General features: G+C 36.4%; 1 protein-coding gene across 1 annotated transcript; it reads left to right on the top strand.

Annotated features, from left to right (window-relative positions):
- Positions 1–1,164: 1,164 nt before the first annotated feature.
- Positions 1,165–15,404, top strand: LOC145556628 (uncharacterized). The gene is made up of 6 exons (XM_081618279.1): positions 1,165–1,409; positions 1,878–1,917; positions 2,014–2,097; positions 3,864–4,029; positions 13,506–13,764; positions 14,749–15,404. The coding sequence occupies exons 1-6, from the start codon at positions 1,356–1,358 to the stop codon at positions 14,938–14,940; spliced, it is 795 nt and encodes a 264-aa protein (XP_081474405.1). The 5' UTR covers positions 1,165–1,355; the 3' UTR covers positions 14,941–15,404.
- The last annotated feature ends 1,126 nt before the right edge of the window (positions 15,405–16,530 follow it).

Here is a 16,530-nt window from a genome sequence, read left to right as displayed (position 1 = left end):
CTGACCCAAATTAAACCCGACTTGTTATTGACCCGATCTGAATTTTACCAGTCCTATTACTTACCCGACCCAAAAATTCAACCCGACCTGTTACAAACTCGACTCGAAATGAACACGTTTTGTTATTGACCCGACTTAAATTCAGCCCAAATTATTCCTGACCCGAATTCAAATCACCTTGAATGCAATTTACACCACCTTATTATTGTTGATGAAACCATTTTGTTTAGGGAGACCAAGTCGGTCCAGACCATCAAAAGAAAGGAGCATCATCCTCAAATTTAAGAGCTAAATATAGTATATATTTGTTGTATGGTCAAAAGAGATAATTATCTTCCTAAATTATACACTATCGTTCCCTAGTATATTGTCATATATATTATAGTCAAAGGAAATATTTAACTCGATAAAAATGATAATTATCTATTTATAGTTAGTTGAACCCGAATATGACCTGATTTGGAAATGACCCGACCTGATTGTAACCTGCAAATTATTGACTTGAACATAACTCGACTTGAATTTGAGAATGACTTGACTTGGAAATGATCCAACCTGATTATAACCCACAAATTATTGACTTGAACTGAACCCGACTTGAACCCGAGAATGACCCGACTTGAAAATGACCTAACCTGATTATAACCCGCAAATTATTGACTTGAATCGAACCCGACTCAAACCCGAGAATGACCCAACCTGGTTCTAACTCGCAAATTATTGACTTGAACCAAACCCGAGAATTACCCTAACCCGTGAAAACCCGAATTAAACCCGACCTATTGTTCACCCGACCTGTTATTACCCCGACTAAAACCCGACCCAACCCCGATAAGAAGTATGACCCGACGTGACCCGACTCAAGTATGACCCAACCCAAACCCGACCCGCACAGGTTATGGAATTAATCCGAATTGATCCGACCTGAGTTGACCCGATCCACTCTTACACGACTAAAATCCGACCCATTTATTTGAATTGATAGCTTGGCAAAATTAAATACTTGACCGTTTTCAGACATATTTTCGAATTTGAAGTTAAGAAAAGTTAAATGTTTTACACAGCCACATGCACGATTAATGATAATGGAAAACTAATAAAACTACTTTAATGATCTCTAGATTTTTTGGTTGTTGTTAGAAGAAAAAAAAAAAAAAACTGCTTTAAAAAAAATAATCTAATTTGTCAATTTGTACATTCCCTTCTGGCCTTCTTCGACATTAACAACAAGAAACGCAAGAAAAGGGACTTTATCAGCCATAATTGTCCCAAAGCTCGAATCTCGATCAAAAAAATTTCACCATTTTTTTTGTTGTCTTTTTTCACAAAATTCTCTCTGTATCTCAAGTTTGACCATGGATGAACAGTACAATAATCTTCCAACAAGTCAATTACTTGGCTCAGTTCCAGTACGTTAATTCTTCGCTCAATTTATTTCATCTTGTTTGCCCTAATTTCAATTTTCATGTTAATTTTGTTGTTCGATTCATTTCATTTTTTAATTTTTTTGTACAATGTAGCTCATTTATTCGAAATTTTACATGTAAATCAACAAAAGACTGAATTTTCATGTCCCTTTCCCCATACGTTGAGTGATTGATCAACTTTGTTGATATTTCTTCATTTGATTGAGTATTATCGAACAATTACAAATTTTTGCAAGCTTATATTATAATTTGTTGAAAATTTGGGAGTTTTTGATGATTATTTGAGATATTGACTAGCTCAAGGGTGTAATTGATGAAGTTTATGTTCTGAGATTGATTTGGGGTTTTAGATGTGGTTTTACTTAGTATAATATATGGTCTTATAATTGTTAAGTGTTATTAATTAGGTCTTCACTATGTGATTAATTGGATTAATTATTTTAATGGCAGGCTGTTGTAGCTGAAGAAGGCAAGGGTAATGCGAATTCGGGTATGGCAATCTAGAAACTGATCTTGTTGAGTTTTTTTACTTAAGTTTTTTTGTGGATTGTATTAACAATTTGCTTATTTGACTTAACTCGTGTAGCGCCCCAAGCGAATTTGCAATTCTTTCCCCCTCATCAAGGTGGAGACAAAGGTCCAGGTTATCAGAATGTACCGAGTTCTAGTGGTATGCCATATTCAATCATCTTTATACTTTCGTTAGATATCGTGTTTGACATTTTGTGCTTCAGAAATGTTTGTTGAGAGTGATAGAATGAGGTTTATAATTGTCATCAGATTCTTTAGTTATAGTTTACAGGAATATCTATGTTAAGTATATGTTAAAATAATTAATCTTTTTGTGACACTGAATTTTGAGATAAGGGCAGTACCATTTTAAAGACTTTCCTTAAATGAAATTCTGTATTAATTGTATACCTTTGCTTAGTTTAGCTATTAGACAGTACGAGAACCATGTCCCTGCTCCCTTCTTACAGATATGTGCTTCATAATGGATGAAGGCACTGCTTTGCAAACTCAGAACCATAAGTTCGCTTAAGGGCATTGCTAACTACTTTCTAATCAAAGCATTCTTACATACTTCCTCCGTTTCCTTATATTTTCAACTCAACTCATGGGCACGCAATCGGAGGAAGGATTAGATAAGATAAATGGACAAATTAATTACAATAATTTTAACCATAATAACCTAAACCTTTTCTCTTATTGATGGTAGTTTTATTTTAGTAACATGTCCATTTATCATCTCGAATTTCCTCCTTTAATTGCGTGCTCACATGCAAGTAAAAAGAAAAGGAGGAAGTACAAATTAAGAATTTGTGAACTCGTAGGAAAGATAAACTATTAAGAGCTTTTAGAATTGTGTTAGTAGGACTCAATTTTGGGACCAAATAGTTCAACATGGGAAATCTATTTTGGAATAGAGGGACTAGGAATAAGCCAATTAGCAGATTGGTTCGACCTCATCACTGATATTACCAAGGATGGTGATACCAGACTCTAGCTGTTTCATTTGGTCTGCTACATAGACAACCTCTTTACTTGTGTTGGAAATCGCCATTCCCAAAACGGCAAAACATCATTTTTTTTGGTGGGTGCATTGGAGGCATTTGTTTAGAGCTGTTTCTGAGGAAATGAAAAAGATATACCCTCTCTTTTTTTTTTTCTTTTTTTTTTTTTACCCCTTGGAGCTACTGATGTGTGTCAATTTCAAGGATTGAAGAGTATGTCACCCTTATCATGGGCGGTTATAAACTTATACGGAGTAACTAATTAGGAAAGAGATAACCTTTGAGAACTTTTATCTAGGAATAATAAGTGATGATGGCTTCTAAATAGAAAAAGAAAAGTTGTTGTGTTAAAATACCTGCTTTGAGCTTGAGGAATGACCCTTTAATATTACAGCTTTGGTAGTTGTAATAACTAATAATCGCGCTTCACTTACTTGCTCGTAAGGTGGAATAATAGTTGATAAAATGTGTGGCCCTCATGTATAGTATACCTCTTTGCAAAATTTATTTTCGTCCTTGGACAATCTCATTAGTGATGACTATGGATTGTGGATTGCGATTTGGGGTGTCAAAAGCACACCCGACCCGATCCGATCCGAACCGAAAAATATCCGATTCAGATTTGGACTCGCGCGCTCATACACTCATACTAATTTAACATGGCTCAACTTTAAACGTTGTCCCGACCCGACCAACCTCATTAGACCCGATCCGATCATCCAAACTGACACTTCTAATTGCGATTTGACTGATTTGAAGTTGTGGAATTATTAAATAGCTGTTTAGAAGCTTGACATTTAGGGAACTGTATAAATAGCTGTTTAGCTGCAAAGTCTTATCCAGCTTTGATTCATTTAAATATCGAAAAAGTTGCAATTTTATTCTCCTGACATGCATTGACCTCTCTTGCATGTCTCTGCAGAAGGAGGTGGGCCACCATCAACAAACAACTGGCAGGGAGTGTTTAACGTCTACTCATACACGCAATACTTCAATGTGGACACGGACATCGTAATCAATAGATTGCTAAGCTCATTAGATCCTCGAAGTGGTGATTTCTTCAGCAAGATTGATGCAAACCCTGATCTGTGAGTATCACCTTCAATTTAATTGTGAACTTTGCCCCCTGTATACAGACTGAGCTTGCTTTGATTCTTGTGTGTTTTTCCCGTATTGGATCTGCCTATTTTTTACTTGCCATTTTTATCTTGTTTGACAACAAAAAAGGGCATTTTATTGCCATGAAAATATATTTTTTAGTTTCTAGAAGACCAGGCTCATTGGGAAGATCCATTGTTCTTTGGATCATATAGGCATGGTTTAAGTAACTTTTCTGTATGGTCCATAAGTTTAATACTGTGGACCCTTGATGAATTAGATGGTGCTTGCAAATGAATAGGCAATTACCATGGATAAAGTTAGATACATCTGCTGGTTGCTTGAACATTGGAAGGTCCATGTATTAGTAAACCAAATGGCTTTTTGATGGAGTCTAGGTGAGAAGAGGGGCAACTTGATAAGATCTGTATCAAGTGTTACCACCTATGCGTGGGGTTGGTGTGGTGTGGTGCACTAAAACAAACATAATTGATAAGTAATTGTCCTGTTGACATCTAGTCTGATGAAGACTGTGAGCTTTGTCAAGTAACCTACTTATCAGTTCTGTTCGAGTTTTATTGAGGGTCTTGTGAGTTAAATCAGGATAAAGTTTTGTTGTACTTGCATTGGGAGCTTGCCACCTGACTATGGGTGATCTTGCCCATCCCATGGTTGCTCCTAGATTGGGATTTGGGACTGTGGAATATTAATGGAGTCATATTGAGGGACCAAATTATATTATCCAGCTTCCTGCTTCAGTGTGTTTAGAGCCGTCAAAAGTTGACCCGACCCTAAATACCGAATCAAACCCGATTATTAACCGACCCATCTGAACCCGAAAAAATGGTAACCCAAATCCGACCTGACCCGACCTGAAACCAACCCTAGACCCGAGTTGACCCGAGTATGTGAGACCCGAACCCGAACATGAACTGACCTGGAGATGACTCGACCCGAATGTAACCCGTAAATTATTGACCTGAATTGAACCCGACTAGAACCGAAATTGACCCAAACCCGTTTTAACCCGTCAAAACCCGAATTTAACCCGACTTAATACTAACCTCACCTGAATTCAACCCGATCCGCCCAACCCGAATTTAACCCAACTTGATACAAACCCGACCTGAAATCAACCCGACTTGTTATTGACGTGACCCAAATTCAACTCGACTTGTTATTGACCCGACCCGAATTTTACCAGACCTATTACTAACTCGACCCAAAAATTCAACATGATCTGTTACTAATCCGACTCGAAATCAACACGACTTGTTATTGACCCGACCTAAATTCAACCCAAATTGTTCCTGACCCGATTTCAAATCACCTTAAATGCAATTTAGACCACCTTATTATTGTTGATCAAAGCATTTTGTCTAGGGAGACCAAGTCGGTCCACGACAGCATAAGGAAGGAGCATCATCCTCAAATTTAAGAGTTAAATATAGTATATATTTGTTGTATGGTCAAAGGAGATAATTATCTTTCTAAAGTATAGACTATAGTTCCCTAGTATATTGCCATATATATTACAGTCAAAGGAAATAACTACCTTGATAAAAATGACAATTATCTATTTATAGCTAGTTGAACCCGAATATGACCTGACTTGGAACTGACTCGACCTGATTGTAACTTGCAAATTATTAACTTGAACATAACTCGATTTGAATCCGAGATTGACCTAACTTGAAAATGACCAAACCAGATTATAACCCGCAAATTATTGACTTGAACCGAACCCGACTTGAACCCGAAAATGACCCGACCTAAAAATGACCCGACCTGATTATGACTCGCAAACTATTAATTTGAACCGAACCCGACTCAAACCCGAGAATGATCCAACCTGCTTATAACCCGCAAATTATTAACTTGAACCGAACCCGAGAATAACCCTAATCCGTTTTAACCCGAATTAAACCCGACCTATTGTTCACCCGATCAGAATGTAACCCAACCTGTTATTAACCCGACCCTAACCCGATAAGAATTATGACCCGACGTCACCCGACTAAAGCATGACCCAACCCAAACCCGACTCGCATAGGTTATAGAATTAATCCGAATTGACCCAACCCACTATTACCGACCTAAACCAGACCTGTTTACTCAAATTGACAGTTCTAAAACCTCCAAAATTTCTCAAAAAGCGTGGATATAAGTCTTCAATTTAGGAATTTTTTTACTTTTTTTTACCTGGAAAAAAAATTGCCGAAATGTTTACCATGGTTCCTAATTTCCTCCGGGAGTCCAATTGGCTGGGTGGAAGCATCCACTTTGCCTTTAAACGACCAATTTACCAGTTTACAACTTGCACTGATTTCATTAACTCAAGCCTACTACGAACATTTATAACAACATATAATAATCATATATGGTTCCAAACGACATTATATGACCCCGAGTAGAATCCCTTAAATCTCAATGTTTTTCGACACCGGGCCCCAAAAACTCCAAAAATTCTCAAAAAGCGTGGATATAAGCCTTCAATTTATGAATTTTTATGACTTTTTTTGGCATGAAAATAAAAATTGCCGAAATGTTTACCATGGTCTCTAAAACCCTTCGGGAGTCCAATTAAATGGGTGGAATCATCTAATTTGCCTTTAAACGGCCCATTTACCAGTTTACAACTTGCGTCGATTTCATTAACTCAAGTCTACCACAAACATTTATGACAACATATAATGATCATATCTGGTTCCATATGGCATTATATGACCCCGAGATATATCCCCTATAATATAAAGGCTTTTCGACACTGAGCCCCGAAACCTCAAAAATTTCTCAAAAAGCGTGGATATTAGCCTTCAATTTTGGAATTTTTTTACTTTTTTTCACCCGAATATAAAAATTGTCGAAATGTTTACCATGGTCCCTAATATCCTTCGGGAGTCCAATTGGGTGGGTAGAACCATCCTCTTTGCCTATAAACGACCAATTTATCGATTTACAACTTGCACCGGTTTAATTAACTCAAGCCTACTACGAACAATTATGACAACATATAATGATCAAATATGGTTTCAAATGGCATTATATGACACTGAGATGTATCTCATAAAATCTCAAAACTTTTCAGACACCGGGTCTCGAAACATCCGAAATTTCTCAAAAAGCGTGGATTTCAATTTTGGAATTTTCACACTTTTTTCACCTGAAAATAATAATTGCCGAAATGTTTACTGTGGTCCCTAATACACTCCGAGAATCCCATTGGGTGGGTTAAACCATCCAATTTGCCTTTAAACGGCTAAATTACCGAATTACAACTTGCACCGATTTCATAAATTCAGGCCTACCATAAAAACTTATGACAACAAATAATGATCATATATGGTTTCTAACGGCATTATATGATCCTGAAACGTATCCCTTAAAATCTCAAGCCTTTTCAACACCGGGTTCCGAAATTTCAAAAATTTGTCAAATGGCGTGGATATTAGCCTTCAATTTTGGAATTTTTTGACTTTTATTCGCTCGGAAATAAAAATTGTCAAATGTTTACCATGGTCTCTAATACCCTCCGGAAGTCCAATTAGGTGGGTGGAATCATCCAATTTGCCTTTAAACGGCCTATTTATCGGTTTACAACCCGCGCCGATTTCATTAACTCAAGTCTACCACAAAAATTTATGACAACATATAATGATCATATATGGGTCCAAACGACATTAGCTGACCACGATATGTATTCCCTAGAATTTCAAGACTTTTAGACACCAGGCCCCCGAAAACTCCAAAATTTCTCAAAAAGAGTGGATATTAGCCTTTAATTTTTTATTTTTATGACTTTCTTTCGCCCCGAAATAAAAATTGCCGAAATGTATACCATGTTTCCTAATACCCTCCGAGAGTCCAATTGGGTAGGTGGAACCAACCAATTTGCCTTTAAACGGCCAATCTACCGATTTACAACTTGCACCGATTTCATTAATTCAAGCCTAACACGAACACTTATGACAACATATAATCATTATATATCGTTCCAAACGACATTATATGACCCCGAGATTTATCCCTTAAAATCTCGTCTTTTCGCCAACGTGCCCCGAAACCTCCAAAATTTCTCAAAAAGCGTGGATATTAGACTTCTGTTTTGGGATTTTTTTACTTTTTTTTGCCCAGAAATAAAAATTGACGAAATGTTTATCATGGTCCCTAATACCCTCCGAGAGTCCATTTGGGTGGGTGGAACTATCCAATTTGCCTTTAAGCGTCCAATTTACCCGTTTACAACTTGCACTGATTACATTAACTCTAGTCTACCATGAACATTTATGACAACAAATAATGATCATATATGGATCCTAACGGCATTATATGACCCCGAGATATATCTCCTATAATTTCAAAACTTTTCGACATCGGGCCCCGAAACCTCCAAAATTTCTCACAAAGTGTGGATATTAGCCTTCAATTTTGGAATTTTTTTTACTTTAATTCGCCGAAAATAAAAATTGCCGAATTGTTTACCATGGTCCTTAATACCTTTCGGGAGTCCAATTAGGTGGATGGAACCTTCCAAATTTCCTTTAAACGACCAATTTACCAGTATACAACTTGCACCGATTTCATTAACTCAAGCCTACCACAATCATTTATGACAACATATAATGATTATATATGATTCCAAACTGCATTATATGACCCCGAGATATATTCCTTAAATTTTCGAGTCTTTTCGACACTGGGCCTTGAAATCTCCATAATTTCTCAAAAAGCGTGGATAAATTAGCATTCAATTTTGGAATTTTTCGACTTTTTTTCGCCTGCAAATAAAAATTGCCGAAATGTTTACCATGACCACTAATATCTTCCGGGAGTTCAATTAGGTGGGTGGAACCATCCAATTTGCTTTTAAACGGCCAATTTATCGATTTACAACTAACACCTATTTCATTACCTCAAGCCTACCACGAACATTTATGATAACATATAATAATCATATATGTTTCCAAACATCATTATATGACCCCGAGATGTATTCCCTAAAATCTCAAGGCTTTTCGACACCGTGCTCGGAAACCTCCAAAATTTCTCAAAAATCGTGGATATAAGCCTTCAATTTTGGAATTTTTTGACTTTTTTACGCTCGGAAATAAAAATTGCCCAAATTTTTATCATGGTCCCTAATACCCTCCGGGAGTCCAATTGGGTGGGTTGAACTACTCAATTTGCCTTTAAACGGCCAATTTATCGGTTTACAATTTGCATCGATTTCATTAAATCAAGCCTACCACGAACATTTATGACGAAATATAATGATCATAAATGGCTCCAAACGGCATTATATGACCCCGAGATGTATCCCCTACAATTTCAAGACTTTTTGACACCGGGCTCCGAATCCTTTAAAATTTCTCAAAAAGTGTGAATATAAACCTTTAATTTTGTAGTTTTTGACTTTTGTTCTGCGAGGAAATAAAAATTGTCGAAATGTTTAACATGGTCCCTAATATCCTCCAAGAGTCCAATTGGGTTGGTGAAACCATCTAATTTGCCGGCTAATTTACCGGTTTAGAACCTGCACGGATTTCATTAACTCAACCATACTACGAACATTTATGACAACATATAATGATCATATATGGTTCCAAACGGCATTATATGACCCCGAGATTTATCTCCTAAAATATCAATACTTTTCTACACTGGGTCCCAAAACCTCCAAAAAATTTCAAAAATCATGGATATTAGCCTTAATTTTGGAATTTTTTGACTTTTTTTCCGCCCGAAAATAAAAATTGCCGAAATGTTTATCATGGTCCCTAATACATTTCGGGAGTCCAATTGGGTGTATGGAACCATCCAATTTGTCTTTAAACGGCCAATTTACCGGTTTACAACTTGCACCGATTTCATTAATTTAGGCCTACCACGAACATTTGTTACAACAAATGATGATCATATATGGTTCCAAATGGCATTATATGACCCTGAGATGTATCCCATAGAATTTCATGACTTTTCGACACCGGGCCTCGAAACCTACAAAATAACTCAAAAGGCGTGGATATTAACCTTCAATTTTGGAATTTTTTGACTTTTTTTTGCCCGAAAATAAAAATTGTCGAAATGTTTACCATGGTACTTAATACCCTACGGGAGTCTAATTGGTTGTGTGGATCCATTCAATTTGTTGTTAAACGGCCAATGTATCGGTTTACAACTTGCATCGATTTACTGGTTTACAACGGCCAATTTAATTAACTTGCACCAAACCTGACTTGAACCGAAATTGACCCAAACCCATTTTAACCCGTCAAAACCCGAATTTAACCCGACTTGTTACTAACATTATTTGAATTCAGCCCGACCCGTTCCTAACCCGACCCGAATTTAACCCAACTTGTTACAAACCCGACCCAAAATCAACCCGACTTGTTATTGACCTGACTCAAATTCAACCTGACTTGTTATTGACCCGATCCGAATTTTACCAGACCAATTACTTACCCGACCCAAAAATTCAACCTAATCTGTTACTAATTTGACTCGAAATTAACACTTGTTATTGACCCGACCGAAATTCAACCCAAATTGTTTCTGACCCGATTTCAAATCACCTTAAATGCAATATAGACCACCTAATTATTGTTGATCAAGGCATTTTGTCTAGGGAGACCAAGTCGGTCCAGGCAGCAAAAAAAAAAAGCGCATCATCCTCAAATTTAAGAGTTAAATATAATATATATTTGTTGTACGGTCAAAGGAGATAATTATCTTCTTAAATTATAGACTTTGGTCCTTAGTATATTGTCATATATATTATAGTCAAAGGCAATAATTAGGTTGATAAAAATGATAATTATTTATTTATAGTTAGTTGGACCCGAATATGAACTAACTTGGAAATGACCCGACCTTATTGTAACCTGCAAATTATTGACTTGAACATAATCTGACTTGAATCCGAGAATGACCCGACTTGGAAATAACCCAACCTGATTATAACCCGCAAATTATTGACTTGAACCGAACCCGACTTGAACCCGAGAATGACCCGACTTGAAATCGACCCGACCTGATTATAATCTGCAAATTATTGACTTAAACTGAACCTGACTTAAACCCGAGAATGACCCGACCTGAGTCTAACCCGCAAATTATTGATTTGAACCCCACCCGACTTGAACCCGAGAATTATCCTAATCCGTTTTAACTCGTGAAAACCCAAATTAAACCCGACCTATTGTTCACCCGACCTGAATGTAACCCGACCTAAACCTGATCCAAACCCGATTTGACCCGATTTGACCCGACTAAAGCGTGACCCAACCCAAACCCGACCCGCATAGATTATGGAATTAATCCGAAATGACCCGATCATTTACCCGAATTGACAGCTCTAAGTGTGTTGCTAATTCCCTACATTGTAATTGAATTTTGTCCTTCAGAATTGTGCTTGTGTCAATTCTGATTAGATTTTTATAGCTTGAAGATGGGACATTATTGCTGAGAGCTTGAGATTGTGAAGAATTGAAGCACATTTGAATTGTATACTACTTGATTTTCTTTGAGAGATGTGGAGTCTAGCAGGGTGATGATCCTCAAATTGTGTATTTGTTGGATTGACAAGATCCACTGGCATTTTTATCCTATGGTAGTGGCAGTCTAGCAACAAATGTAGATGATGGTAACAATCTTAGGTCAGTTTGGTGCATTGAGGAACCCGAGTGGGGTGTTTTGTTTATTTTGGGGTGGAGTTCATTGAGGATACTGAGCAATGGAGTAAAGCTGGGATTCTAATCTGCTTAACCCTTGGATGGTGAACTTGAAAGACCTTTTGTGCTGCGTTTTTGTAGGGCTTTAGGTGCAGTTCAGCTAGCGTTATGTATAAATTATTTGAGGTGAGTGATTTGGACTAGAGGTATCTGACTGGTGATCAGGTTGTTGACTATTGGGTTATCTAGGGCTAAGGTCAGGTCGGTCAAGGATCTATCTACTTGCAGGCCAGCTCCAGTGTTAGCTATAGTTAATGGGATTTTGGGTAAAAATCTTTTTATTCAATGCTAATTCTTGTTGACATCCGACAGGATATGTTTTGATAATTTTCATCTGGTCAAGTATTGAATTTGATAGAAACATAATATTATCTTGGTTGACAAGGGTGGAAGACATAATATTCACTGCAAAAGGGAAACATTCGTTTTAGAGACCAAAGGGCTCTCTTTTGGAGCTTATGTGAGAGGAAGATTTCATAGCAATGTTGTCTGTTTTAGTTTACAGCTAAGAATGGTCACGTGCACAAGGTGGGATATGATGGTTCCAGTCATCTATCAAGTTAAGAATAATGGCCTTTTATTGCTGTGTACTTCTTAGTGTCACCTTAGGTAGTGTGATATATCATTATTTTATGGCACACTTGAATTATGCGTCAGACGTTCAGGATATTGTAAGGTTGTTAAATAGACCTGTAACATAGCTCCTTTTAGCCCATTATTAACAGCGATTCTCATTAATTAAGCCAATTCATAAAACCTCAGTTATGAGGCAAACTTAATTTCTTAACAATCCATGGGATCTGATTCTAAAAGCTTAACAGGTCTCCTCCACTACAATATTGGGAACTCTATAATTGATAAACTAACAAAGTAATGAGGTAGAGCACCCTTTCATAAAACATGAGTATTGCTCCAGATATAAGCTCCTTTGCACCAGAGATTTAATCGAGATTTATTTATGAACTGTGAAAGGTCCTATTAACTTCCAAGCCCCGACTTTATTCATAATGTTAGAACTTAGAAGTCAAAGTGATGCAGTCACAGAGATTTAGGCCCTTAGCTCCTTATGGCCCCCTTGATTTTATCTAGTTAAATTGCATCCCCAACTTTTAATAGACGATGACGTATTCACAAACAATGTTTAATCTTCAAGTAGGTTTCTTCCAGTCACAAAAGATATCAAGTAAATGTATGGCAGCACCTGTACGATGTCAGGATCACAAACCAAAATGACCATCAACCTTAAATTCTATACCTGAATCCAAAGTTTATGACATGTAAACTAAGGTACCCGCATGGGTCCCTCAAGGTAAAACCCAGGTGGGTTAGCTCCCTTTCCTTCCTTGGCTGAAGGTTGAAAGCAGGCAGAATGCTTGGAAGCAGGTGAAAGAGCAGCTACTTTCACTTGTCCGTGTTTCTAAGTCCTAATTTGTTAGTTATCTGTATTTTACTGCTTAGGAATGATTCTGATCTTTTGGTTGTGCATATTTCTTGATTTTTTATTTCTTTTTTTTTTTTTTTTTAATAATTAACTGAAACCTTATAGTTAATTATTGAGCAACACAAAAATAATGTATCATACTTTTTTGTGGCTCTCGTTGGCTGAGATGTTCATGCCTAATCTTTTTCGACCTCTATTTTGACTTTTACCATCTGTGTGGAGAAATCTGTAAATTCCATTCTGTGTTTTCTGACATTGGGTTGCTAATGCTTTTGTTTTGCTTTATTTACAGCTATGGCCTTATTTGGATATCCACAACTTTAGTTTTTGTGATTGCTTCTCTTGGAAATTTAGCCACCTACTTAATAGGGAGTTCGTCCTGGAATTTTGATGTCAGCTTTATGAGTTTGGCTGCCAGTACTGTGTATGGCTATGCAATTGTAGTGCCCTTGGGATTTTATTTCTTGCTTCAGTATCTGGGATCGCCTGCCAGCGTTGTACGCTTCTGGTGCATGTGGGGTTATTCACTCTTCATCTTCGTTCTAAGCTGCGTAAGTTTCCATGATCATCAGGTTTATACAATCGCTATATAAGTGTTCATGTCCTACAGTCCTAGGTTTGCACAAGTACTCTGTACTTATTGCCCGATTTTCATTGTTTAAAATTTTATTCTGTTCTTCTTTCAACGAGCAAAACATGCAGGTACAGAATGGCAACTCTTCTTCTGCAATGCGAAATTTTCTGTCTATATAGAATTCTAGTCTGCTTAGACAGTTTATACCTTGTGAAGTCATTGTTGTCCTTTTGTTTGCATTGCTGTGCCTGTTCGCCAATATTCCTGCTGTCCCTTGACTCCCAACAACAATTGTCCTTTTTAGTTTATTTTGTCCCATTTGGTGGCTTTCTTTAGTCATTTAATGCCAACTTCACCAAATCATCATATTCTATTTCCACTACACCTGGACATTATTGGTTAATTATCACTTATTACTCCGTAATACTCCTGAACATTTGAGAAAAGTTTATTAGACCTTCATTGTGGGACATAGGGAGTGCTATCAGCCTATCCTAGAAGTCACAATCAAGCTAGTCAATTTACAATGCCAAGTGCCTTTTGCCTTTTGGATTCACTGTTTCATTTTCATTGTATTTGAACTTCCAGAATTTTATTGTATTATTGATAGGGTCTTCATTTGGCAAGAAGCTACAAGCTAGGATACCACTTTTGGACACTTTATTCCCAATTGGCTCTAAGGTTGTTGTATACTAAGTGGTGATTTGATTAGTAAGCAAATTGAAATCGAAACCTAGGAAAATATAGTCTTTTAGTTTTCCTTCCTCCCAAATGCTGGCCATGTAAAACATTTGTTTTCTTCTGTAACAAAGACATGGAAGTTTGATGCATGACATGTAGCCTCATCAATGAAACTCTCATTTTCAGATCAAACTGTGTCAAATTGTTGGTTCGGCTCACTTTATTTCCACGTATTTGAGAATTTACTTCCTGATGTTTTAACATGTTGCAAATTTTACAGTTCTTGTTGGTAATTCCTCTGGAGTTCCTGAGATGGATGATCATACTTCTAGCTAGTGGTGTTTCAGCTTGCTTTGTTGCCTCGAACCTCAGGACTTATGTTGAGGGTAATGATCTCATGGTGGTTTTGGTGGCTGCATTCATGTTGCAATTTGCTTTGGGACTCTTCATCAAGGTCTGGTTTTTCACATAGAACTTCCTCTTGGTAATTCGACGACTCATCTTTCCAAGATTGACTTTTTGGAGAGGGAATTTGCTTGTGAAAAAACCAATTCTGACCACGACAGATGATCACTTTTCATCGTTTCCCAAAAAAAAAAAAAAATACAATTTTGCTACTGGTTTTGTTGATGTTGTTGTCGTTGCTGTTGATAATTGTTTATGTTCCAAAAATGCGTCAATATATGATCGGGAACTTACAGTAGTGTATGTAAGTGGTAGCAGATTAGGAATTGTTTTTTTCTTGCTGCAATTTTCTTCATTTGGAGTGTTTTATTTTACTATTTTCTCGTGGTTTCTACAAATTTTATGTAAATATATTTCACTTCATTGAGCAACTGATTACTGAATGATGTCAGTATATTGCATTTACAAATGACTAGATCCTTTGTACACTATCTGTTTTGCTGCTTTCTTTTAGACTTATTTCCTCCTTTTTGGGATATTTGTCACTGGATTAAGATGGTTGTCTAGCATTATTGCCAAACTAGCAGCCTTTTTTTAAAAAGGAATCTTAATTAACTATTATCAGTATTATGGTCCTTGCAACGTAATACGGAGTACTAGAATACAAGTATAATTTAATTCCCTTTGTTCTTTATAGATTGTCTTATTTTCCTTTTGAATTGTATCTAACACATTGCCCCGTTTACATTTTATTTAACGTGGTGACTACATTTTTCCACTACCTAGTGACAAACTGACAATGGATCAGGGTAAATTTTAATAAACAGAGGGAGTATATATATTGTACTTGTAATGATTTTTAAAACAGTTTTATAAGTTCTAGCAATGTACGAAGTACATGTAGAAAATAATACCGTGAGCAAATTAAGAGAGAAATTAGCAATTTGCTTTGTCTTCTTTTTCATTGTTATTTTTCCTATTTAAATATTTGTGATTTGATAGAAGTCCAAAAGGTTGCACCAACATGCAGTATAAAAATTGGAGTAAATTATACAAGGATGGATGTACACAAGTGCATAAAAGTTAAAAAATACCTTTCTTAAAATCACTAATTGAAGTTATCTCATTTTCTGTCAATTATGTTTCATTGATCTCATTCCTAGCATAAATTGAACTAGTAGCATATTTGCATTTGACAAGTCACCAACAAACAAATCACTATTAACATAAATTACTCCGTATGTGTAAACATTTAAATGGAATTCATAGAATTTATCTGTATTTACCTATTATGAATAATGACTAAGATTCTACGAATTATTGATTGTTAATAGTAGAACATTTAGTTGTAAAAGCTGGTTAACTACTCACCAAGTCACCAATAATCCAATATTAGAGTGGTAAACTCGTATCAGCTAATAAAATCAATATACATGTACAAATCAATGTATGTACAATGACAATATGACATCTACTTTGATTCTTTTCTTCTCGATAGAATGTCAATACAAGCTAGAAAATATACATGTTCGTATCGTATTCGTACCCGTGTCAATTCCCGTTTGCAAGCAACCTAGCCTAAACTAGCTAAATCTACTACAACAAAAATATATCCATTAATCATAATCTGCCAATCATGAAAGAAAATAAATAGTAA

Source organism: Chenopodium album, chromosome 8 (genome assembly GCF_948465745.1).
Source record: "Chenopodium album chromosome 8, dcCheAlbu1.1, whole genome shotgun sequence".
Taxonomy (NCBI): domain Eukaryota; kingdom Viridiplantae; phylum Streptophyta; class Magnoliopsida; order Caryophyllales; family Amaranthaceae; genus Chenopodium; species Chenopodium album.
The sequence above is the reverse complement of the archived record's forward strand: the minus strand, read 5'-3'. Positions and strand labels throughout refer to the sequence as shown.

Coding starts and splice junctions, on each gene's coding strand:
- LOC145556628 (XM_081618279.1), top strand. CDS start 1,356: ATGGATGAACAGTACAATAATCTTCCAACAAGTCAATTACTTGGCTCA. Junction 2,098..3,863: donor GAATGTACCGAGTTCTAGTG/GTATGCCATATT, acceptor ATGTCTCTGCAG/AAGGAGGTGGGCCACCATCA. Junction 4,030..13,505: donor ATTGATGCAAACCCTGATCT/GTGAGTATCACC, acceptor CTTTATTTACAG/CTATGGCCTTATTTGGATAT.